Below are 26,959 nucleotides of genomic sequence, written 5' to 3'. Positions count from 1 at the left end.
TGGAAATAATGACAGTAAAAATGACAAGCATTAAAGCATTAAGGGGGTCAGCCAGTGCTTAATTTGAGCCGGTGGTTTCCAGTGCTCGGCACCAGCACTTAATAGCCAGCAACAACGCTTAATTGCCGGAACCTGCACTTATGAAACTTGCCACTTGGAGGTGCTGTTTGTGTAATTTAAAGATCAGCAGAAAAACAGTTGTTTGTTAATTCAATACGCATTATAAACAACTACCACCTGCCACCCAAGCCATTCTTAAAGCTTTCGCGGCCTTGAACAGATTGAATTGTCACACTTGTAGCAGTGTGATGGTTAGTAGTTATATAAGTACAGTGGCAATGTGTGGTGCAAACTGCTGTGACTTCCTGACAAGGGCCCTGGCACTTATTTTTTTTTAAAACAAATTAAACACTGGGATTATTTCTGGAAAGGGTAGAGAGGGAGGAATAGGAATACAGAAGTTCGAGGTAGATTTTGGCGCGACTCACAGTGTATGTTACTGCTTCTTTTAGTGAGTGCTAAGTACATCTGCAGTGCACCCTTTGAGTCATGTCTTGGAGAGAGACTCGCTTGAATAGACAGTCAAACCCCGCTTGATTCTACCTATGAACAGCCTCAACTTGGGTTTGCCTGCCATTCCTAGTATCATAAATCTTTCTACTTTGCATCAGAATATCAGTCTAGAGGGCAAGGACCCCCCCAGTGGACACAAAGTTGAGGCCTTGTTTTGCATTTGTGTCATGCTGGCTAATCAGTGGGCTTTGTTCTATCAGAGGCGGGCGTGAACCCATTGGCTGCTGTACTCCCATGTGGTATAAATCAAGACGAGGGAAACCGAATACGGTCTTTCCAATGGAGACACGTTTACCCATGGGTACGAGAGCCCTCGGGCAGACTTTTCCAGAATGTGTAAGATTGTTTCGAATGTAGTTGCGGCTGGCGCAGAGCACTGGCAGATGGCAGCCTGGGAGCGAGAGGGGATCAGTTAACAATCACAGCTTAAACAGGAGGAATAACACAGCGCTTCATCGGAGAGGCAGGGACCGAACATCTGCAGATGAGGTCAATTCAGGGCACTGGGGAACAGGAGGCGCAATATCTCATCAAAGTCACTCCTTGCCAGCTACTCTAGTTACAATCAATATCAACTTACGAGGTGAATATTAGACTATTTGTGTTACATTCATATGTGAATTGAATATTGGGAGTGCTTTTATCAGTTAACACAAAGTGCCTTAAGGGTGTTCAGAGAACTCACGCTGCTTTTATTTTTTGTTTTTGCTGTTCAGGGCTTCCATGCTGATTTAATTTTTTTATTTTTTAGATCTAGCCTAGGGACAGTGCTAACTGTCTCACAGGCCTCACTTTTTATAATAACAAAAGTACATACATATATACATAAATACAGAGATTTTCATTCAGCCAGTCCGCTTCATTCTATTGTCTGTTGAGCTGTCAATCACATTCTGCTTATGTCCACCACAACATGGAGCTTAGGGAAGTGGTCCAGCATATTTAATCAAAAGACTTCCTCGACCCAGGAGTGACAGCGTTCAGCCTCATCACACGTGCACAGCCGCATAAAAAGGAGTCTACTACAGTGCCTGCACTGGTGGGCCTGGGCTGCAGGGCCACTCCTGTATTTTTACATTTGATATGAAACTGCCTTTTTTTATTTTACATATTGCTTATGTTTCCATAACTAAATAAATAAAATGTACACCTGCCAAGGCCTGAACTATTGGCTTTGCCAATGCTTGTTTGTAAGTAGGTGTTCACTGAAATAGAGTCTGTGTATTAATATAATATTGTGTGACATGATGTCCCTAAATTAAGTTATATTGTCTTATGGAAGGATACGCGGTTATGCTATACCATGAATCATGTTATGTTATCTTAATTTATGTTATATTATCGTTTATCATATGTTTTATTGCGTCACGCTATGTTAGGTTGTTTTATTCTATATTATGCTATATGTTATAACAATGTTACTAGCATTTGTCCATTTTCATCCTGTAATTAGAGAGTCATCATTGGGACCCCAAAGAGAATCCAAAATATCCTTCATCTGGTCTAAGAAAATGTTTTGGTTTTCTTGTCAAAATCTTGCTCAGTCGTTTTCCAAATTGCCCACCCCGTGGTTCCTAAATTACCAAACCATAAATTGAAGTGCAAAGTTGATATCCTGCACGGCTCTAAAAGTGGAGCCCAGTTTTTATGATGGGGCAACTATAATTTAATCAAGATTCCCACTAGAACGCACAGTGAATGCCAGCGCCATCTTGTAATGTGTACCAGTCCAATATGCTTGTAGCTCTTGTCCACCTGCATCAATTTCAAGATAGGGTGGGCGGGGCTAATAAGGCAAAATACCACCTATGGTATTTTCAAGTTCATGCATTGTTATGTTTTTGACCATAAAAACGTATACATATATGTCCTGGTGTGATTCTGAACAGAACAATAAAGTACAATGCACTAACTACACACGGGACAGGACGTTTCCTTGTTGTTTACAAACCGCAGCATTTGGACCAATCTGATTGGTCGCAACGTTAGGCGTATGGAGCAATAAACAAGCAGGATGCCGCTCTTTCTGGTCCTGGAAGGGTGAGGTGAGCAGCATAGACCCCCTGAAAATGTAACACGTTCCACCCACGCCTAGCCACTTTATATTAAAGTCATTATTACACAGTGAGGGGCCGATTCACACAACTAATTTAAGACAAAATCCTAATCTTACTACTTTGGTATTCACAGAAGTTAGGATTTTGTCTTAAGTTTGTCTTAAGACAAACTTAAGACAGACTTAAGGCAAACTTAAGACAGACTTAAGACAAACTTAAGACAAACTTAAGACAGACTTAAGACAGATTTAAGACAGACTTAAGACAAACTTAAGACAAAATCCTAACTTAAGTCTGTCTTAAGTCTGTCTTAAGTCTGTCTTAAGACAAACTTAAGACAAAATCCTAACTTCTGTGAATACCAAAAGTAGTAAGTTTAGGATTTTGTCTTAAGTTAGTTCTGTGAATCGGGCCCTGATTGTTTTATATCATTCTATGGTGTTGTCTGTCAGAGTACTCCAAGACTCTTCAAACAGTTGTGGGTGTTCCACAAAGAATTCATTTCAACTTGCAGATGAATGTGGTTCTCACAGGTATTGGAATGTGTATGTATAATTTCATAGGTGCTACAACTAGATAATTGTGTTAAGTGTGGTCAGCTAATAATGCGCAGTGCAAGAATTATGCTATGCTGGTGGAAGTGCAATTGAGCTAGAACTGTGGCAACAACACGCCAGATATTCGTCAGTGAACAGAGATTGGTAAATCCAGGCAGTGGGAGCTACAGTCAGGCTGGGGCACTCAAGGTACATCTTGAGTTCAGAAGGGTAGGGTATATACGACAACATAGCTATGCAATGTCAGGCATCAATGCTGTGGTGGGTGTGGCGTGGCACGGTCACAATGCAACTTGCCCACTTTTAGTCATTTTGCAAATTAGTAGTGTCAAAAACTCACATTTGCTCCAAGGCTGATCACTGCCATCAGCAAACTATCCAATCACACTCAGAAGAGATTGCAATGCACCTCTTTCCGACACCCTGTTTGGCTGTTGATTTGAGGAGCCTGCCAATGGGATGACGCCATACAGACTACAGCCATGTATCGAAAAGAGACAGAGGCATCTATCAGGTGTCACAGATTCAGACCCACCCCACACTGAACACAGAACATGCTGTTCACTGAATAAAGACAGTTCATAACACTTACATCAAGATATGAAATCATGGTGACTCCTGCCCTTCGACACATCCGATAAGCAGAAGGTATTCAGAGAATAGTGAGACAGACCGATTAACCCTCAATAAATCTTGAGTTTCATTTCTTGAGATAATATAATATGGGAGTCCAAATTCAGCTTTTTTAGCTCTGGCAGTGCCAAGATCTCTTGATTTTACTAAAATTATATATATTCTTTATTTACTAATAGGGGCTTTCAGCCAGCTCTCTTCATCCATTGGCTTGTTGTTGTGTCATTAACACTTTTCTTCCACCCATTACTGCAAACAGCATCGGGTAATTGGACAGTCCATGTCAGCCATCGGCTCACTTTACTGTGAGTGACAGCATTCTGCTCTTTCATGAGGCGCACTTCCACATAAATCAGCCCCCTCATTTCCGGAGAATATTATCACAATGTATGTGAGACCCAAAAAAACATGTTTGCTTTTTTAAAAAATATTAGCAGTGGCCCATCAGCTCCCCCGACAAAAACATTTTGCAAAAGCAATGACGAACCCAAACAAGCATTGCAAAAGCCAAAAGACTGGCAACCAATGCAGACCTATTTGCTTTGCCAATGCTTGTTTATATATGTTTGTAATGTCTGTGTGGATTTTTTTTTTGTGTCCAAGGTATCTCTATTAGTATGAATACGAGGGGTGTGTGGCTACATTTTTAAGACGAAATGGATAAAGTCATATTCAATCTTAGCTTTTTTAAAAAAATTTATTTCAATATACTTTTTATTGATTTTTACACATATAGTTATCATCGCTTTTTCGTTACAGGGTGGCAGCCCAACTGGCTGTCTTTGTCAAAAGTACAGGTACATGGTATATATGTTTGGCTGTGCCCCTATCCACTGTCTTGTTGATAGCATAAGAGTGCGTGTAACGGGAAATGCTGGAGAATAAAGAAGAGAGAAGAAGGAGTAGTGTACAAAAAGGTTATTACCTACGTGGGTCAGTTTTGGTCCTGTGGGGGCGTATCTGAGGCTTTTTGATCTCTCTCCAGTTCTGTTCACGGGGGTTCGTAGGGGACCAGGAACTCGTCCAGTGAAGATCACATACCCCTGGAAGCTGGCCTCCCTGGTGAATTCCGCAGGGCCGTGCTGTCGGCGCCTCTGAGGTACGTCAGCCAGTTGAGCCATCCTTTAAAAGTCGCCATGGCTGAATCTTTCCATTTGGAGAGTACTATTTTTATAGCCGCTTTTTGAAAAGCAACTGGGATATCTCAAAATCTCAGAGCTGGGGTGAATGGCTTTCATGGTTGTCAAATGTAGGCGTCTCGAAGAGATAAAAAAAGTGAAATTAACGCAAAATGTGTTTTATTTTTAATAGCAGAGACATCTTTAAATTCAGTTGTTATGTAAAAGAGATATTACCTCCTTTTCTTGCGGACGGCAAGTATATTACTCAGAACATGACTATATATTCAATATTTTTTCTCTTGTATTTCTCAAAATATGTTAGTAATTTTTGCTTTCTCTTCTTTTTGGTTGCCTGTATACTTCAAACAACTTGCCATTTGCCCTACACACATGTAGTTTAGGCAGATTGAGAGGATTTGAAATTACATCCCATTTGCGTATCAGAATAAACCTATAGAAATAAATTTCGCACAGAAGTGATATTTGTTAACAGTCACACAGCAGTGAGTTCACCTTAGAGAGGCTGCGGGTGACATGCCATGGCAAAGACTTACCGCAAACACAAGAGTCTTTTTTGAAACTCATCTAAAAAGATTTATGAGATCCATGTGCAGTAGATCATTTTAATATTTATTTCCAAGACACACTTTTCAAATTTCCTCAGAATGAGCCTCAGTATTCTTGGTGATTTTCCATTGATAAGTTCTTCACACTTAAAGAACTGGATGATATATATCTTTGTCTTTGCCATGGCCATCAAAGGTTAATTTAAGTATTACAAATGAACCCATTATTTTTAAGGTAGATTGTCAACCATTTCTGAAAAGATGTTCTCATGACCCTTCTTCCATTAGAAATGTGGCTCGGTGCCTAGACTGGCACCATTCAGAGAATTCTTATTTTCTCTGTCTTCCAACATGTGTGCTTATGTTGATTTGTGACAATTTAAGCCAATTTGTGTTGCCATGGAAATTCAAAATCCAATTTATCTTAAAACGTTGAGTCACTTTAATTAAGGTTATATATCTAAGTCGGATGAGTAAACCATCCTTTCCGAAAACCATTCTTTGATATTGCAACTGAGGGAATCTATCCATACATATAATTCAAATATACGTATTTGTAGCATGGAGGTGGAAATGCATTTTCCCAATACTCTGTGTAATGGGCATGTACTGTGCTATTAATAACCGCCATAATTGTAAAGCGTAAAGGCTAAATCCATTCTTATTAGTATCCTCAGGACACCCAACTGTGTTAAATCAATCATAGCCACTAAGCTTCTGAGGCATTAGTCACCCTGCCCGGCTCGCTGGAACGTGAGCGATTGACACATTTTTCTTCTAATCCAATCCGGGGGCTATCTGTCTTCTGGCTCTTCGGTCCCATGGTTTCACTTACTGTACGTCCTTCCGTGACCTTATCGAAAACTAATTTAGCGGGATCTAAAGTTATAAACCCCTCCTTCTCTGACACATTCTCTTGACTGTTACATTTACTTTAGATATGGTCCCTTCTAGCTGTTGTCAATAGAGAATGGTTGATCACTTTAACCCCCTAAGCACCTGTAAATAAACAAACATTGGCAAAGTCAACAGGCTTCAGTTTAATGTATTAGCATATCATATGCAGCTTCAGCACATTAGAGTGAGACATATGAGATGGAGCCAGCAGAAAGGGAGGGCTATTTTGTAAAATAGTCCCTTGCGCAGTGCAATGAAATAACATGAGTGGAAGCAGAAGGATACCAACAAACAGCCAATAGCATTAGGTGAGAGCTTACTACTCAACTGGGCTTAGCCAAGACACGATTGACAACGTCTAAAGCCACTAGCTGAAAGAGGGTGGTCGAACAAATCCAGTGGTTGAAAGGGGCAGACTTAAAACCTACTCCTTATAAATCAATAACATTAGGTCTGTTTGACATCTGTCAAATAACAAAAAAGGTGAAATTGACTGATTTGCCACTATTTTCACCTGGGAGAACCAATTGACTTCGCTCTTCCCTGAGTGATGGGCCTGCTTCCCCATCAGCGGATCCCAGATTTCATGATGGGGCATCTGCAGGCCGTTCAAGACACTTCAAGTAACACACTGTGAATGCTAACACCATATTGTAAGTCCCACCCTTCCAGAAAGGGTGGAAACTAGGATTTATGGAAGCCGAAGGAACGAAAGTAGTGAAAATTAGGATAGAGAGAAAAATAACATAAACTAAATATACAAATGGAGAGACTGAACTACAGAGATGGACTCAAAAATAAGGAAAGAGCGTAATGAAGAAAGTAGTAATGGAAGAGGGAAAAGATATAGCCAAAAACGAAACAAAAAAGGGATTAATTGGGGAGTGGTAAGTTAGACATACGAAAGAATGGTCAAAACGAGGAGAGACAAGCAAAAAATACGTTTCAATCAAATTAAAGTTAAATGGGGAAAAATAAATATTCACATTCAATAAAAAAAACCCTGAGGAAAAAAATGGAAATTGAGGATGCAGGAAAAAAAACAAAAGCCAGGAAAAATAAACCATTAAAACAGAAGCGTCGACAATAAATAGGAAATGATGTATCCCTACAATGAAGAATAGCAAGCAGTTTATTTTTGAGAAGACAAAATAAGGCTGCCAAATCTCTAACTTCTCTTCAAGTCCTGCCAATGTAGGCTAACACTAAAATACAAAGGCGCGTAAGACTGGGCAATCACTGCTGCTGGAGCTGGAGGGAACTAATATGAATATTCCTCGCTATGGATACCTGTGGAGAGACAGAGAAAACAACACTGGCTCAACCAGCCAAAACATCTGGATCGCTTAGCAGGATGGTACCCTGAAGACTGAGCGCTGTGGGCCACAACATGACAGAGCGCATGAACAACTGCTGCCAGACACCGGGAAGAGGTTTAGAAAGCCAACTTCTGCTGATGCCAGCAGAATACAGGACCCTGACCGCCCACGGCTGCCTGGCTGCATGGAGATCTGGACTGCTAGTTGTTTGCTACAAAGGTGCTGCTGAGAGATGGCCGGTTAGAACCCAATTGAGCCACAAGACCAGCCCATTGATTCCACCAAAGAGGCCGACGACTGCTCCCGTTTGTAAAAGTCCTGTGCTTGCCATCTTGAGGAACCATCAAACTCACCCATCATTTTCATCAACATAGTCTCAAACCTGACTTAGATCTTGGCAGAGGGGAATACTCCGTCAGTCACAAACATGACGGATATCCTGTCCGCCAAATTATGGCTCCATTATATCCTATGGAGAACGTAATACGGTGGACGGGATATCCATCATGTTTGCGGTGGAGTATTCCATCCGCCGAGATCTAAATAAGGTCCTAAGTTATAACCTGCCGAGATGGCTTTGTTCAGACCAGGCCTTATGAGGATAACCAGAAACACACCCACCAGTTTTAGCGATGTGGACTTGATGCGTCACCTAGGAAGACACAGATTGCGGGAGAGGCATTGTTGTCTTGAGAAACAACAAAACTACCATAGCGTTTAAAGGCCGCTGCCTAAAATACAAGTGTTGATCAAGGGAATTATTTTCATTAACTGTTGACATCTTAAAACAGTACATGCTGATTAATGATAGGGAGGACTTGTCAATACCAGAAATCCTCTCAAAGTTGTCCATCCATATTTCCAAACGTCCTCCGTTGAGAAGTATGCACTACCATGTGCATGAAAAACTTGATGGAGAGGAGCCATCATGTGCATAAGCTCCGCCATGTGCAGGATGAACTGAGGGAGAGGAGCCACTCTCTGCGTGATAAATCAGAGGAAAATGAGCCATCAGGTCCATAAGCTTCACCATGTGCATGTTGAGCCTGATAGAGGAGCTACCTTGTGCAGGATAAACCTGAAGGGAGGAGCCACCATATGCATAAGATCCACCATGTGGATGTTGAGCCTGATGGAGCAGAGCCACTGAGGAGCCACCATGTGCATAAGATCCACCATGTGCATGTTGAGCCTCATGGAGAAGAGCCATCATGTGCAAGATAAACCTGAAGAAGAGAAGCCACCAAGTGCATAAGCTCCGCCATGTGCATGTTGAGCCTGCTAGAGGAACCACCATGTGCAGGATAAACCTTAAGGAGAGAAGCCACCATGTGCATAAGATCCACCATATAAACCTGAGGGACAGGACCCACTGTGTGCATTAGGTCTACCATGTGCATGATGAACCTGAAGGAGACGGGCTACTATGTGCATAAGATCCACCATGTGCATGATAAACCTGAGAGAGAGGAGCCACTGTGTGCATAAGTTCCAACATGTGCATGATATACCTGAGGGAGACGGGCCACCGTGTGCATAAGCTCAACCATTTGCATGATAAACCTGAGAGAGAGGAGCCACCTTGTGCATGATAAACCTGAGAGAAAGGAGCTACCATGTGCTTATGGTACACCATGTGAATGATAAACCTGAGGTAGAGGAGGCACCATGTTCCTAAGGTCCACATTGCGCATGGTGAACTTGAGGGAGAGGGGCCACCATGTGCATAAGGTCCACATTGTGCATGATAAGCCTGAGGGAAGGGAGTCACCATGTGCATAAGGTCCACATTGTGCATGATAAATCTGAGGAAGAGGAGCCACCATGTGCATAAGGTCCACATTGTGCATGATAATCCTTAGGGACGTGAGTCACCATATGAATACGGTCCACATTATGCATGATAAACGCGAGGGAAGGAAACAACCATTTGTGTAAGCTCCACCAGGTGCATAATGAACCTGAAGAAGAGGGGCCACCATGTGCATAAGGTCCACCATGTGCAGAATAAACCTGAGGGAGAGGGGCCACTGTATATTTGATAAATCTCAGGAAAGGGAGCGAACGTGTGCATAAGATCCACCTCTGTGCATGATAAACCTGAGAGAAAGGAGCTACCATGTGCATAAGGTCCACCATGTGCATGATAAACCTGAGGGAGAGGCACCACCATCTGCATAAGGTCCACATTGTGCATGATAAACGTGAGGTAAGGAACCCACCATGTGTGTTAGCTCCACCAGATGCATAATAAACCTCAGGGAGATGAGCCACTCTGTGTGTGATAAATCGGAGGAAAAGGAGCTACCATGTGCATAAGATCCACAGTGTGCATCATGAACCTGATAGAGGAGCCACCATGTGCAGGATAGACCTGAAGGAGAGGAGCCACCATGTACATAAGATCCACCATGTGCATGATAAACCTGAGAGAGAGGAGCCACTGTGTGCATAAGGTCCAACATGTGCCTGATACACCTGAGGGACACGGGCCATCATGTGCATAAGCTCAACCATTTGCATGATAAACCTGAGAGAGAGAAGCCACCATGCGCATGATAAACCTGTGAGACAGGACCTACCACCTGCATAAGGTCCACCATGTGCAGGATAAACCTGAGGGAGAGGAGCCACCATGTGCATAAGGTCCACATTGTGCATGATAAACCTGAGGGAGAGGCACCACCATCTGCATAAGGTCCACATTGTGCATGATAAACGTGAGGTAAGGAACCCACCATGTGTGTTAGCTCCACCAGATGCATAATAAACCTCAGGGAGATGAGCCACTCTGTGTGTGATAAATCGGAGGAAAAGGAGCTACCATGTGCATAAGATCCACAGTGTGCATCATGAACCTGATAGAGGAGCCACCATGTGCAGGATAGACCTGAAGGAGAGGAGCCACCATGTACATAAGATCCACCATGTGCATGATAAACCTGAGAGAGAGGAGCCACTGTGTGCATAAGGTCCAACATGTGCCTGATACACCTGAGGGACACGGGCCATCATGTGCATAAGCTCAACCATTTGCATGATAAACCGTGTGAGAGAGAAGCCACCATGCGCATGATAAACCTGTGAGACAGGACCTACCACCTGCATAAGGTCCACCATGTGCAGGATAAACCTGAGGGAGAGGAGCCACCATGTGCATAAGGTCCACATTGTGCATGATAAACCTGAGGGAGAGGCACCACCATCTGCATAAGGTCCACATTGTGCATGATAAACGTGAGGTAAGGAACCCACCATGTGTGTTAGCTCCACCAGATGCATAATAAACCTCAGGGAGATGAGCCACTCTGTGTGTGATAAATCGGAGGAAAAGGAGCTACCATGTGCATAAGATCCACAGTGTGCATCATGAACCTGATAGAGGAGCCACCATGTGCAGGATAGACCTGAAGGAGAGGAGCCACCATGTACATAAGATCCACCATGTGCATGATAAACCTGAGAGAGAGGAGCCACTGTGTGCATAAGGTCCAACATGTGCCTGATAAACCTGAGGGACACGGGCCATCATGTGCATAAGCTCAACCATTTGCATGATAAACCTGAGAGAGAGAAGCCACCATGCGCATGATAAACCTGTGAGAAAGGACCTACCACCTGCATAAGGTCCACCATGTGCAGGATAAACCTGAGGGAGAGGAGCCACCATGTGCATAAGGTCCACATTGTGCATGATAAACCTGAGGGAGAGGAGCCACCATATGCATAAGCTCCAGCAGGTGCATGATAAACCTGAGGGAGAGGAGCCACCATGTGCATAAGGTCCACATTGTGCATGATAAACCTGAGGGAGAGGAGCCACCATGTGCATAGGGTCCACCATGTGCATGATAAACCTGACGGAGAGGAGCCACCATGTGCATAAGCTCCAGCAGGTGCATGATAAACTGAGGGCGAGAGCAGAAGGCAATCTGAAGTAGCTCTTGGCACAGCTCTCTCAGGTGGGTAACACCTTACACACAAGGGATTAACTGGGCAGGAGGTTTAAATGTGCACAACAAATGGCTTAGGCGGCTGCCACGCTTGAAAAGTTGAACGGTTTCATAGGTGCTATAGATGCTATGCTATAGATGCTATTTTTTTAATAGATTTCTGGGTTTTTTAAGCGCTGCATTCCACATACATGCCATCTCAGTGCGCTGGGAGCACGGGGGAGCAAAGAGGCAGCATACTGGTCCGGGGATGGGCACAGATGTGGAGTGGAGCCATAGAAAGGCAATAATGAGAGCCTGGGATCCATACTAGCACTTTCCAAAGTTGTTTGGGTGCCATGAACGTGGTGCAGAATTTCTGTTTTGTGCACTTCTCAACCTTTCTGACATCTCCTCGCTAGTGAAAACGTTTTTTGTGCATTTCGAGATGACTTTCACGGCATAAAGAGTTATTTGTCACTTTCTTCAAACTCAGCCAACGTGGCAAATCTATATTGAGTTTTTTTTTTGCAGTTTTACATGTTGAATGGTTTTTCTATGCACAATGGGAAATGTATCTAGATTATTGTCTGCAGTTTACCTTTCATGGCGATATCAGCAAAAACTGAACAGCCTTTTTCAAAAGACCCAGGCTTCATCTGCTCCTCTTAGAACTAAGAAGGCCAATTTGTGGGCCACAAACCCCTTTCAAGCTCCTAGAGGGTGGAGCAGTGATCGGGAGAGCCCAGGCAGGGACGTGTCTATAACCCTACCCTGTACATCCAAAGATGACGTTGAAGCCCTTGGTTGGATGCTGCTCACACAGAAGAAGACCGAATCGCCCGGCCTGATACCCACCCATCCTCTCACCTCCAAGCGAGCACAGTCATTTCTTTTAGATCCCAGGAACCCGTGCCCTTTCATGTTTTGCATCTCCCTGTCCTCCTAAAATCTTCTCACAGACATTCTCCACTTTCTTTATCAGTAGGTAAATGCATTTCAGAGTGAAGAAGAAAAATGTGACGACGTATCTGGCCGGCACACCAACATTGCTTCGACATTATAGGGGACTCGTGCCTCAAGTGATATCCAATCTCTGTTTCTAAACCTTATCCCACCTCGATCACCCCTTATTATTGATTTCTCTATCTCTATTAACCCGAATTTTTCTTCCGTCCTCTCGATCACTCACACCAGGATTTATATGAGGACCCCCAGTAGTAGACCAACGAGGCCATCTTCATCACTTCCTCAGGAGTGTGAGTCGGCCTCGAGTGGGCCAACACGAAAGCACTTCACTGCTGGCACAAGTTTCCAGGGAGGAAAAGTAGAAAACAGAGTATCGCGAGATGGACTCCAATTACAATCTCAGGTTGAAAAAACCTATCCGCTTCACTCTCACCAATTGGGTTTGCACCCACGGCACCAAGCAGAACTACCCCACGAACAGTCTGGGGTCATTCTACAAATGGCGACCAAGATGCTTGCTGCAAGAATACCTCCTCGATGCATGAGTCGCATATGACCGGCCAGGGCACAAAATCCTTCTGCAGAGATTCCAATGAATGGCCAGTGTCTCTGAGAATGCACCACATGGTTCCACTCCTTCTTGTCCAATCCCACACATAGAGTAATGCTTGGAGAGCTTGTCTTCCTAATCGATCAGTTCCCCTCTTGGGTTCCAGAGGAACCCCCCTTTCACCATTGCTATTCATCATCTACATCAAACCCCACAGGTACCTCCCCACACGCATCATCTCCACGTCCACTCTGCAACCAATGACACTCAAATACCCCCAAAGGTATCAGACAAGAGTGATCATTTCCCAGCTGCAGCCAATGGTCTGCTGGCTATGGAGCCCTGAATAGGACACTAAACTTTCATGCCATAGGGTCACCTTCACAGTCAACTAAAGTCTACAAGATGCCCGTCGACTTGCCTTGGCCAAACTTAATCCATCAAATCCAGGTGAGAACCCAGGGAATCGACTGGGGTTCTGGCCTCATCCTCAAAGTTTGAGGAGGAGCCACAGTAAAAGCAAACTCTTCTAAACGACCCTACCCTCTTCCCCCAGACATCAATGCACTGGGTGCAGGAGAGGTGGTCATTCCTTCCTCGATTACAGTCATGTACTATATGCTACTTTCCCTCATACCAGATTGAAAGACGGCAAAATGCCCAAAATGCAGCCAGACGCCTCATCTCCGGGCAAAGAACAACGTGGATCTGTGACATCACGACTAAAAACCCTGCACTGACTCCCAGTGCAAACAAGAGTCGAGCACAAGGCCCTTTGCCTCATGTACAAAGGCCTTCAACGATCAGCCCAGGATAAGCACATGGAAAGATACAAAGATACCAACCTCTCTGCCACAAATTGGTTCTTTTGCAGTGAACAACCAACTTACCACGCCTCGAACCTGAAGCAAAAACGGAGGCAACAGGCGAGTTCCAGTGGTGGGGTCTCGACCTGCAAGAAACTGCCCTGAAACTTCCACAATGCCCCTTGTCACGGAAAACCAGCTCCCACCTCCATCACTACCAGCATTGCTACCAATATAATAATTATATAGAGCCGATTCTGGTCTATATTTATCCCATGCTGAATTGCTTTTGAAGGACCCTTTGTTTTTCAAACCAATAGCATCACGGCAGCCACCCTGAGCCCTACAATAGGACCAGACGCGCCCCTCTTCCCTCTGCGGGCACCCCACGCCCCTCCACGGATGCTCCCGTGCCAGGCTCAGATGGGCTCCACACTCCTGAATGAAGTGTCAGCTCTTGCTGTATCTGCAAGGGTTGTGTCGTTGCTACTGTAAGTACACTATGTACAACATTGTTGTCCTATCCCTATATCTACTTGTGGTTCCTTCACTTCTGCTGGGCCAGTCAATGCACACTCGACACCTACACCCTGCCTATCAGCGATCGGAAGTGCCTAGAAGCAACTGAATCGTGGATTGTACGCTACACAAATACACATAAACATGGGCGGGCTCCACCCATCTCCCCCTCAGTACACTAAAAGCAAACTCAGGGTCACTGGGGCCTGAGTCACAAACTTGGACACCTGACTATCTAGATCGGATTCACCAAGCATTTCCTGTGACCAGACGTGTCTTACTCCAGGCTTGGGAGTGACTTACTCCTGTATCTGCAGGAGTAAAAGATGCCCCGATTCACAAGGCTTTTTTTCAGTGAAAAAGCATATGTTACCCCCCTGAAAATATACTTGTTTTTACACCTACGCCTGGAGGACGCAACAAACGTCTCAGCGAAAATTCTTTGTAAAATGGAACTTGGATGTTTCCTCTTTCCACGGTCAGTAAATGAGAGATAGCCCTGCAGGTTAAAGCGCCAACCTGTCCTACCAGTACAGGCCCCCTGCTGCTCCGGTTTGGACCTACACAGAGTCTCAACCACCTCAAATAATCAAGCAAAGGGCAAGCACTCGCCATTGCAATAAATACTGATTTTCGAATCTCGGGACCTGAATCCCACTCCCGGCATCTCCACTACACAAAGGTGTGTGATCCTGGACAAAGCACTGTATTTCCCTGTAATAAAAACGGTTCTCCTGTCTGGCCACCCCGAAGCGCGTAGAAACACGCCACTCCCCGGCAATAAGCGTCCCCTGAAAACATGCCCTCTCCAGCGAGCCTCGGACGGGCTCTCTCTCCGCCCGCTCGCCCGCTAACACGGCTCATCATTCCACTTAAACGAGCGTGTTTTGCTTCCAGGACGCCCGCGTGCTCCCCGGCGTGGAAGGAACGGCTGCTTCTTTCCCGCTCATACAATATAGATGACATCCCACTTGTGAGGACGTCTTTTCGCGGGACCGCCGTGCCCCTTGCTTTGGAAGTAATCCCTGTGATAAGAACATTCTGCTCCGGCTTTTATCTCGTCCCAGGGGTGGGGGGAGTTTCTGCAAGGGGAGCCCGCCAGACTCTTGTTGAGAAAGGCGCAATTCAATTGTTTGCCTTTCTTTTGGTGTGCTGACCCCCCCCCCCCCCCCCCCCCCCACCCTGCACGGTTACACCAAAGCTGCCCCCTCCCCCCGTCTCAGCCCATTCATAGCGACCTTGTCTGAGTCTTGTTTTCATGTCTCGTTCGTTTTTGTGCTTGGATAATCAAATCTGTGTGTGTGTGTGTGTGTGTGTGGGGGGGGGGCGGGGGGGGGGGGGGGTCTGTGTGGAGAACCAATGGTAGTCATCGAAAATGACCGATCTGAACCATCGTGTCAGATGGGGGGGTCTCCAGAACCGAAGGGGTGAGAGCAGCGAAAGGGATCACGTTGGAAATAGAGGAGGGAAGGAGGGAAGAGGTGGAGAGGGAGGGCAGGATGCAGCTAGGATGGGAGGAGGAAAAAAAGTAAGAGGAAAGGAAATATATATGGAGTCACGATGGAGAGAAGAACGTGAAATTAGAAGGGGTGGGTGTTGGGAAAGGTCAATAAGACGGATGGGGGGAGGTACATATGGAGACAGAGAGAGGAATATACGTAGAGATGGTCAGGAGTCGGAGAAAGTGGAGGCAATCATGGGTGGAAATAAGAGATGACGATGAGAGGGAGCGAGGAAAATAAAGAGAGAGGGCGGGAGAAAAAATGAATAAGAGGGAAACACGCAGCGATGGGGAGAGACGAATCGGGTACAGGGGAGAGCACGCGAGAGAAGCAAGAGAAAGAGAGGTGGAGGGGGGAGATGGGCGGGCAGAAGGAAGTGAATTCGAGACAAGAGTTTAGAAAATATTCTTGAGTTTAGAAACCGTCTTCACACTCTTTAACTACAAAGCCTATTTCCGTTCTCTGGGCGCCAAAAAGACGTTTTTCTGGCCACCGAACACTTCATTAAAGATAAAATCACATTAGAAAATAGATAATGAGGCAGAAATACCAACATAGAGGTAGGAAGGAAGAAAGAAAGAAAGAAAGGGAGGGAGGGGGCGACGCTATCTTTGGGCCCCCTGCGTCACACATGGCACAGTGCCAGCATGTTGCCCTGTTTGTTTTGTTCTTTTTCCAGTGAGCTGTTTGCATCACAGGCTTGGAGCCCCCGTTAAACACGGAGACAGTAAGGCCCCGGGGTATGATTCGACCGCTGGGGCATTTTGGGTTATACAGCCCTGCGAATGCTGAGGTTAACACTTGGCGACTACTGCCCATAAACAAAAATATACTCTCTAACCTACATTTTACTCTGATGCCTGGATCAAAAGTCTCGACCTTTAAAAAATACAGACTATGCATTTGACTGTTTGGCACATGTGCCCAAGACCTGACAGTGCAGACCAGGTGGCACACCAGGTCCTGCATATCTGGGGGCCTTTGGCTGCCAAGGTTTGGCACAGGTGCCAATGGGCACAGAGCTTCTTGCTTGGCTGATGCCGTCATTACTGTAGTGACAGTCTGTGTTGGCAGCGTGCTCCCTTTTACAGTAACACTGGCTGTGCCAATTAAGGCAGCCCGCAGAGCTGACTGCGCACGGCATGTGCAGAGATGGTGTGTCGGCTATGATACCGGAATTCTAATCTCGGAGTTCCTGCTTCACCAACTTGTGTGCTCCTGGGCTCATTATTTAATCCTGATGTATCTCAGTCGCTTTAAACGACACCAAGATATCCTAGAGGGAGTGTGTATTAAGATTTACACGAGAGAGTAGGGTTGGGCCTCACCTTACTACAATGTGGCTATATTCTGTGAAGCACTGTGCCTGTGTACGTATACCTATAGCCATCCATCGATCCATCAACCTTCCCACCCATCCATCTACCCATCCTCTTCCCAACCCACCCATCTATCCATCAACCTTCCCACCTATCCATCTATCCATCTACCCATCCTCCTGCCAACCCACCCATCTATCCATCTACCTTCCCACCCATCCATCTACCCATCCTCTTGCCAACCCACCCATCTATCCATCAACCTTCCCACCCATCCATCTACCCATCCTCCTGCCAACCCACCCATCTATCCATCTACCTTCCCACCCATCCATCTACCCATCCTCCTGCCAACCCACCCATCTATCCATCAACCTTCCCACCTATCCATCTATCCATCTACCCATCCTCCTGCCAACCCACCCATCTATCCATCTACCTTCCCACCCATCCATCTACCCATCCTCTTGCCAACCCACCCATCTATCCATCAACCTTCCCACCCATCCATCTACCCATCCTCCTGCCAACCCACCCATCTATCCATCTACCTTCCCACCCACCCATCCATCTACCCATCCTCCTGCCAACCCACCCATCTATACATCAACCTTCCCACCCATCCAGCTACCCATCCTCCTGCCAATCCACCCATCTATCCATCAACCTTCCCACCCATCCAGCTACCCATCCTCCTGCCAACCCACCCATCTATCCATCAACCTTCCCACCCATCCATCTACCCATCCTCCCACCAACCCACCTATCCATCCATCAACCTTCCCACCCATCCATCTACCCATCCTCCTGCCAACCCACCCATCTATCCATCAACCTTCTCACCCATCCATCTACCCATCCTCCCGCCAACCCACCCATCTATCCATCAACCTTCCCACCCATCCAGCTACCCATCCTCCCGCCTACCCACCCACTTATCTATCCATCAACCTTCCCACCCATCCATCAACCTTCCCAACCATCCATCTACCCATCCTCCCGCCAACCCACCCATCTATCCATCAACCTTCCCACCCATCCATCTACCCATCCTCCTGCCAACCCGCCCACCTATCCATCAACCTTCCCACCCATCCATCTACCCATCCTCCCGCCTACCCACCCACTTATCTATCCATCAACCTTCCCACCCATCCATCTACCCATCCTCCTGCCAACCCACCCATCTATCCATCAACCTTCCCACCCATCCATCTACCTATCCTCCCGCCAACCCACCCACTTATCTATCCATCTGCCCACCTGTCCATCCATTTCACGATACCACTCTTGGGCACTTCCACGGAGCAGCGAGAGCCCATTAAATGTGCCATCCACGGATCCTTTTTCTAACTGAATCTCTTACAGTGAGACCTGCTGCATGGGGGGGGGGAGAGGGTGTTCTCAAAAGGCCCTTAACACCATACCTGTACAAAGGGGGGCTGTTCTAAGTGTCATCGTACCGGTCACCCCATCCCACCTCATCTGGTATCCGTAAACCGATGGAGAATATGCACTCCGACCCTGTGAAACATAATGGCGAGTGAGTTTAATGTATAGCTTTTTAAATTATGTGGAACATCCATGTCTTTCAGGTCTCCCGCTCATCCTAAACGTATTGATTACCAGGAGCACCGTTCTCTTCTTCTGGACTACACACCTGCCAATCACAGTCAGATGACATCCCTAAACCCCTTAAAGGATGCAGTGCCTTCCTAGTCACATTCCTATGTTATGTTTATCACACAGTCACCTTCAGACACCCAGAACTAAAACACTTTACTAGATGTAGAATGCGTACCTTTCAGTCATCAGTGCACCCCTATGGGGCGCAGCCCCTGCCTTTGTCATTAGGCTGTAAAAAAGAGCGCATAGTTCAGTACAAAGACCTTGGCAGCACAGTGTAAACACAGGACTGGGTATCGTTAATGTAGTGCCCTCAATGGTCCTGTGGTGCTGAACACTCTGCCAACATCATCAGCGTATAGCATAAATGTGTGGTCCTATCCAATCACAGGTCCATTATAAGTTTGCTTGAGCAACTGATGGGTTGTTCCCTCACTACGCAGTCAACAACATTCTAGCTTGGACACAACGGCCCCATGTTCATGCATGTGCACTCCTGTAATGTACACATGAACTGTGAGGCCCTTACAAGTCTCTCCAGAAGCTCCCTCAGGTGTTCAAGCTGACCATCCGTGAGTATTCTGCACAACCGAAAGACACAATTGAGTAAAGAAGGCACAAACATTCAACACTTGAAGCGGGCTCAAGGGATTTATGCTCTAGATCCATCAAGCTGCATGAGCTATCGTCAGATTTCGCAGACAGTGCTCTCTATTTCCAACAAAAGTGAGGGGGAGTGAGGAGGGAGTGGGGAGGGATGAGGAATCAGGAGAGAGTCCATGGACCAAGTACCGACTTGCGATGCAGGAACATTTTCCATTCTCTTTTAACACTCCAGCCTCATGTCTCTTATATATATTCATGCTCCCTTGGATGTGACCTAGTTGCTAAATTCTTGAGAAGGCAGAATCAGGAAACGTAACACATAACTCCTACTTTCCCGTTCAGCAAGTTGTGTGCTCCTGGTCAAATCACACTGTGCCAATGGGTCTCAATTTGTACTTCTGCCACAATTGTGAACATTAGTAAACGGGATAAACAGAATTATAAAACACTGTCATTCAGTCCTCATATGTCGTCTGATCAGCACATCATTTCAAACAACAGACAATGCAGTAAGTCAATTTCTCGGAATGCTCGTGGTAGTGATAGCAGAAGTTGGCGCGCGGCGCCCCTCACCTGAGGATGGCTGTGTCCCCCTGGCGGACCGTGATGTTGTCGGTGCTCCGGGTAAAATCCACGCTGCGCACGGGAAGCCCTGTGGGGAGAAGGCAAAGCAACCTCAGCAGGAGGAGAGGCAACTGGTTCCGGTCCGGCTGAGACCCCCGGCCCACCATATTTCACAAGCGGGCGTCCACGCCAAGAGCAACACTAGAGATATAAATATGCACACGCGGGTCTCCTGGAGGCCTCGTAAAACAAATCACACGCGCAAAAAACCCAAAACACTGCCCTCTCCAGCAAAGCTCTCCAGGCTCGGTGTCAAGTTCCTCTCGTGGTCCCAGATGGGTGAAGACGAATAAAAATGAATGGATGCAAAAGTTGCGTTAATCACTGAGGCGGCCTGTGGTCCATGGGCTGTCGTGGGTGTGGACTGTGACCCTGCGCTGCTGACCCTCTCTCCCGGAGTGCTGCTGCTCCCGGGGCTGTGTGTGTGTATGTGTGCGCACACTGCACGCCTGCTCCTTCCGAGGCTAACCCACTTTCCCAGGCAGAGGAGAGAGAGAGAGAAAGGGATGGAGGGGGTGGGGCGCGAGGGATGCAGGGAGGAGGAGGAGGAGGAAGATGCCGAGGCTGAAACACAAGCTCTCAGCACTGATTGCGCTGAAGGAGAAAAACAGCATCGGAGGCAGGTTCGGCGTCTCCCCCTGCAGCCCCCCACTCATCCCATCCAAGTAGTGCCTCCCCTCCAACCTTGCGATTTCATCCCCGCATTTTCCTAAGCCACGTCCCCTCGCCCACTCTCACCCCTCCAAGCCTTCTTTACACTCACATCCCCGCTCTCGCCCCGCCGAGCTGTGCCCTCACTCGCTTCCACCCTTAGCCCCCTCTCGCCCCGCCGAGCTGTGCCCGGGTTCTCACTCACTTCGACCCTTCGCCCCCTCTCGCCCCTCCGAGCTGTGCCCGGGCTCTCCCTCACTTCCAGTCTGAGCCCCCTCCCCGCCGCCCCGTGCTATGCCTCCACTCACTTCTCTGCCCAGCCCATCTCTCACCCACATAGGCTATACCCTCGCACCCTTCCCTGCCCAGCCCTCCTCTGACCCACTCAGAGCTATGCCCTCATTCACTTCCCTCACCCGTCCATCCCTCTCTCCCCTTTGACCTCTGATTCAAACTCACATCCCGCCTTAGCCCCCTGGAAACCACTCCGAGTTGTGCACCTCCTTCGCACCCCACCAAGCCACACTCTCACCCCTCTAATCTATGGCCCTCAGCCCTCACTCACATCTCTCTCCTCAGCCCCACTACACCAGGAGCTATCCTCACGCCAGCCTCACTTACCCCCATGAGGAGTGGAGGTCCTCACATCTCTCCTCACCAGCCCTCGCCCTCATGAGCTACGGTCCTCACTTTCACCCCACTTCAAGCCCTTCACCTCCTTCACACCCCACCCAAGTCACACACTCACCCCTCCATTTCAAGCGATGCTCCGACCTCGCTCCCAGGTCTCCTCAGCCACTCCCCAGGAGCCCTGTCCCTCACTTACTTCCCTCACCCTCGTGAGCTATGCTCCACACCTGCATCCCTCCAAAGGCACATCTCACTCCTCTAAGCAATGCTCCCCGCTCACATCCCTCATCCCCAACTCACTACCTTCATATTTCTGCTCGGGCGAGATGTGGGCTATGGTTTATGTTGCCAACTGGGCCCTCAGATGAACTGAATTTAGATTTCAGAAATCACATTTAACAAACTGTTTGATCCTGAGTAAATTACCTCAGCTAACGTATCCGCTAGAAAAACAACACATACTAGTCCTGCGCTCACACATATGCATATCCTCACCCCCCAACCAAAGCCCTGCTGTTCACCAACTTCTCTTCTACCTCATACCGTCCCAACCCGCCCCCACTCCTTGTATTTCCCACAACGCCCCCTCCCACCTAGTAGCCTGTAGGAAAGCCCAATGCTTCTCTGGGTTGCCAGGACAACCGTTTCATCAGAGGGCTGCCCCCTCTGATTCAGGAGGAGCGTACTCGCGAGGGGCACATGGATGGAGCGGGGGGGCACGGACAGGGCACTGCACAGAGAGAGAGATGGAGGCTGCAGGGGCCGCGGGCACATGTCATCGAGGATATAATCTTATTTTGCAGCTGTGAAACCAGGGAGACCCGGGTTTCAATCTCAGCTTCCACAACTGATTTCGTGTGTGACCTGGTGCAATCCGCTGCATCTCTCTAACCCCAGATGCACTAGCTGGCAACAAGGAGAGCCGTCAGGCAAACTTTCTGAGCGTTACGTAATTACAGTAATGCCATCGGCATTTGCATATGCTAAGAAGCACCTTTGTAGAGAGAGGGTGAGACACGCGCAGCCTAACCAACCATTGATGCAAAGTGCCTGTCCAATGATGCCAACTAGTTAAAGAGGGCTAAGGCAACTGCCCTGGAAAATGGTAAAGAGGATACAGATGAAGCAGCACAGAAACCGTTTGAAAACAAAGAAATATGTCTGAGCACAAGAGCAGAGACGAGTTCTGAAAGAGTGAGGTATCCCAGGCTGCTCCAAACCAGGCGTGAGTCATTCATCTCATTCAGTTCTGCTTTCCCTTTGCATCTTGGTACTTGCAGTCCCAGGTGATAGAACAACTGCAGACTCCCAGACGCAAAGTAAAAAAAAAAAGAGGAGATGAAGTGCTCAGAGCTGACACGGGAGATTTATATTATCTCTCATCAGCACTGAATTTAACTTCAATAGAGCAGTGATTTTTTTAGTTAAACTAGTGCCCAGTGAGAGTGATACATGATAGAATTATTAATTCATTTTAGGTCTGGGATCAGTAGCACGACTGAAAACAGTTCTACACACCCCTCAGGCTTCCCCATTCCATCCACGAGTATTTACCTCATCAAGACCAGGTGTTTGGGTCTCGCCTATTAGTTACCAATTCTTCAAAATATTCATGGCGTGGACTTTGTCTCCGATTAGAGGCATCTTTCCCTCTCGCCTCGGGCTTCTTGCAGTTACAGGCCCATGGAATGATGCACTTTTGCAACTGAGAATTTTTCAGCATAATTAAAGATTTGCCGCATTTTCCACATAATCTACCATCTTCTGCTGCTTAATCTATAGATTTAAACAAAAATAGCTTAAATGGATAGAAAATGACAGCAGCTCCTGTTGCTGCGCAGTGGAAGGCCCTTTGCCAAGCGCGGCTGGTGCCCTTTCTGTTGCTTATTGCTGTATTTGGGTGGGAAACTGTTACTAATGATGGGAAACTGTTACCAAGACAGTGTTAACCTGTATCAAAATGACAAAATAAGGAAGTAATACTGTCACAAAAAGTGCCACATTACGCTGCATAATTTTTCTTTTCTTGCCACATAATGTGGTCATCCCTGACTTATATAATTTGGTCCTCCCCTGCCACATAATTCCAGTGACGGTGACCATTCCTCCTTCTCTTTGGTTGCCTGAAATGCACGAGGTACGTTTTAGCATTTCAGAAGTACTTTGAAACATTACACATTACATTATCTCATCAATGCATTATACACAGATAGCACTCATTTCCGTTTCCTTTTCACTGCATCAGGCTTTTTAATGTTTACTCAGGACTCACAATATAAGTCATCTTTACTGGATTTGCCAATGTTGTTTCATTGGCTCCAGGCACTACAACTGCACATCCTCATGGCCCCCACCTCTCCATTGGTCTCCTCTAAGTTCCTCTGCTGCTTCTCTTGTTTATCCCTTTCCTCTCAGCTTCTTTTTAAAATTTAAACAGCCCCACCAAGCTCTTGCATTGCGGCTAAGCAGGTTAACTCCACTGAAAGGTGAGAACTATTGGCTTTGCCAATGCTTATTTTCATAACGTTCCGGCACTTGCAGTCCAGGTTATCATCTTAGGAAGCCAGGTATACAAGTACCAGCATGGTAAGGAGAAACATGGGCTGAATAAGCTACCCGGACTATGGGGCTGGAAAGCTAGAGTGCTCCGGTTTTGTTAAGTGGTACTCCTTGTTCTGATTTTCTGCTATAAATGTTCCAGTTCCAGGATGCAAAAAAAATAAAAATAGCTGGAGATGATGAGCTGCTCACACTTGGTATGAGAAAACATGAGGTGCCAGCACAGGAACATGGATAAGCAACTACTTATTTTGAAGACTGTTTTAGAAGCAATTAAGTTGGTGGGCAGAGTGCCTCTACACATGCTCCACCCTGAGACAAAAAAACAGGAACATCAGCGACAAAAGTGAGTTTAGGAATATATCACGCAGTGAAAGAGGTGATGATTTTGAGGTCCCCCCTAACCTAGGGGGTGGACCAAACAGATGCCTTGAACACAAAGAGCATATCATGCTGAACTATTCGGTGGTGGTCCAATCCTCCTAGGACCACCCCAAGCAAAGTTATGGGCAAAAATACAATCCCAATCAAAGGCCCGCTAAGCATTATGGGGCGAGATTCTAGAGTGCAATGAATATCATAGTATCGGCTCTCCCTCTGAGCAGGGGGGAGCCGTTGCGGCTTCAGGAATGCTTTCCTCTGGGTCTGGTGTGTCTGATGGAGGTACCCATCCACCGGGCACCTCAACAGTGATCCTTGGTGGAGGGCAGCTTGGGGAGCCCACCCCCGGCTGACCTCGCGGGCTATCTGCCCCAGCAGCACCCATGCGTGCTGCCTCAGGAGCGGGCACCAAAATCATGACTTCTCTCACTGCTTGATATATTTCCAAGCTCACTTTTGAGAAGTTGTTATATGCTGTTTAATATGTAAAGGTAGAGTTGCTTTGCCAAAGGTGTGTGAGGTGGCTGTGGGTGCAGCGGCTAATTCAGTTTGGAGACATTGGGGAGTTTATAGGGAGGTTCTAGTTAGTTTTTATGACACAAAATTGCTTGGTAAATGAAGGCGTCATGGGGCAGCATTGTAGAGGCACGTCATGTGGGCCTCTGTCATACAAATCTTCAGAAGGGCCTTCAGGGGCCATTGTGTCTCCCTCCCCCCACCTCTCTGGGGTACAAGGGCATAGCACAAACCAGGGCCCCTCAGCAGTCAAGACTATGAATATCTGTGGGTTATGGAATCTCGGGACCCCCACCACATCCAGCTGGGGGCCCCCATTGTTTTGCATCAAACCACTGCTGGGCTAGTGAGGGGCTACCTCACCCTAAAAAACAATGTGACCTGCCCATGGCTGTTGCAGAAAACATTCTAGGCTGTGTTTGTTGCACACCAAGTATTTACAGACCATCAGAAACATTATTGAAGGTTCGCTTTCTCCTCTGTAACATTGCAACAGACAAACACACACCGCACGACAACTAAACAAACTGAAAACAAAACTTTACATCTCCATCAACCCCATAACACCCACCAACATGCCCTGGACTAGGCCTTTTTCCCCAGCTGCGATGACTGCAAGGGTCAAGTCAGGGGCCTAACACAGGCCCCTGCACCGTAGGGGGTCCCCAACCTTTCAGTACCCACAAACCCCTCGACGGGGCCCCATTCCACCCACGGTCAACGAATACTTATGGGATACATAGGGCCCCTTTACATATTCTGTAAGGGAGGTCTATCAATTTACTTTATGCCACTGAATAAAGTCCTTTTCCACTGACCTGTCAGAAGTATCTGACAATATCGAAAACTGCCTGGGAGCCTCGATACAAGGCAGATTTACTGTAGAAAATAGCTTCAACTCCCTTAGCATGCAGGGTTCTGCCAAGTCAATTGCTTCATCCGGGGATATTGGCAGGGCCGGTTCTAGGATATTTGGGGACCTGGGCAGAAGGGGAATGTGGGAGGCCACTGTAATTTGCAAAGACTTGACCAGTTCAGGGCTGTCTGCAGCTGAATAGATGCTCCTGCTCCAAGAGCAGCAACCCCCCCCTCAGCCACCCACAAGCACTCTTAACAGCTCATCAAGGGCTGAAGGTGTGGAGAGGGTTAAGACTGCCAGGGACCTAAACAGCTGGGCAACAGCCATCCCACTGTGTGTGTGCGTGTGTGTGGGGGAGGCCTAATTGCCAGACACAACTGGAGAATGTGTCTTCTTGCAACTGGGAACTCCCGCCCCCTCGAGTTCCCCTTGCTACACCATAGCAGTGAGGCCAGGGAAGTGGGCCTCCTAAGGTGGCACACTTGCAAGGTGGCACCTTTCATTCCGTGGTCTAACTCTGTCGCATCGGTGCGGGCCCCAAGTTGGAGGGCTGACTACGGGGCCCTGGGCAGCTGCCCACTCTGCCCATGCCTAGCGCCAGCCCTGGATATTGGGGCCGGAAATTCTGACCTTCACCAGCAAGGTCAAAGTTATCCCACTTCACCAGGGGCAAAACTTTTCTTAAAACGTGATAGTTTTTTCTACCCGATGTCCCACACAAAAATGTATGGGAACTCAGTTTACATGCAGGGTGTTTCTTCGCTGTCATTCAGGGATGCCCTGAACCTAAATAATAGGTGATGTGTCATCATATTCCCTATTGATTTGGGAAAAAGGGGGGGGTGATGGACAGAGTTTCTGAATGATGCAGAATACTCTTACCAAGTCAAGAGATCATGGTTTTAATCCATCACCGTTTTTTAGCTCACTGCACCATCCCAGCTCAGAACCTGGCTACATGAAAATTAGTCTGTACCTGTCCCAGTGCATGATGGGAACAGGGCAAACCAAACTACCAAGCCAATTCTTATACTGGGAAGGAAACAAGCTTCCGGGGACCGGTTTCTGGCATCACAGCCTTCGTCAGCCCGGCTTGCCTGAATCCTGATGGTGCAATGAGCAAGGGACTCACGTCTGAGCATACCCTCCCACACAAAGTGTGGATAAAATCGATTTGGGAAAAAGGG

General features: G+C 47.1%; 1 protein-coding gene across 2 annotated transcripts in view; it reads right to left on the bottom strand.

Annotated features, from left to right (window-relative positions):
• The window catches only part of LSAMP (limbic system associated membrane protein), a 1,027,936-nt gene extending 1,007,281 nt beyond the window's left edge, over positions 1–20,655 (bottom strand). Inside the window, exon 1 of one of the 2 annotated variants that reach the window (XM_085621152.1) lies at positions 20,126–20,655. In XM_085621152.1, the coding sequence (XP_085477278.1) occupies positions 20,126–20,283 (158 nt within the window). In that variant the 5' untranslated portion in view covers positions 20,284–20,655. The remainder of the gene's footprint in view (positions 1–20,125) is intronic. The other variant, XM_085621151.1, reaches the window with a different exon arrangement.
• Positions 20,656–26,959: the final 6,304 nt, after the last annotated feature.

This window comes from Triturus cristatus, chromosome 8 (assembly GCF_964204655.1).
Source record: "Triturus cristatus chromosome 8, aTriCri1.1, whole genome shotgun sequence".
In the NCBI taxonomy this organism is placed as follows: domain Eukaryota; kingdom Metazoa; phylum Chordata; class Amphibia; order Caudata; family Salamandridae; genus Triturus; species Triturus cristatus.
Note: the sequence above shows the minus strand (reverse complement) of the source record. Positions and strands in the feature narration are given on the sequence as shown.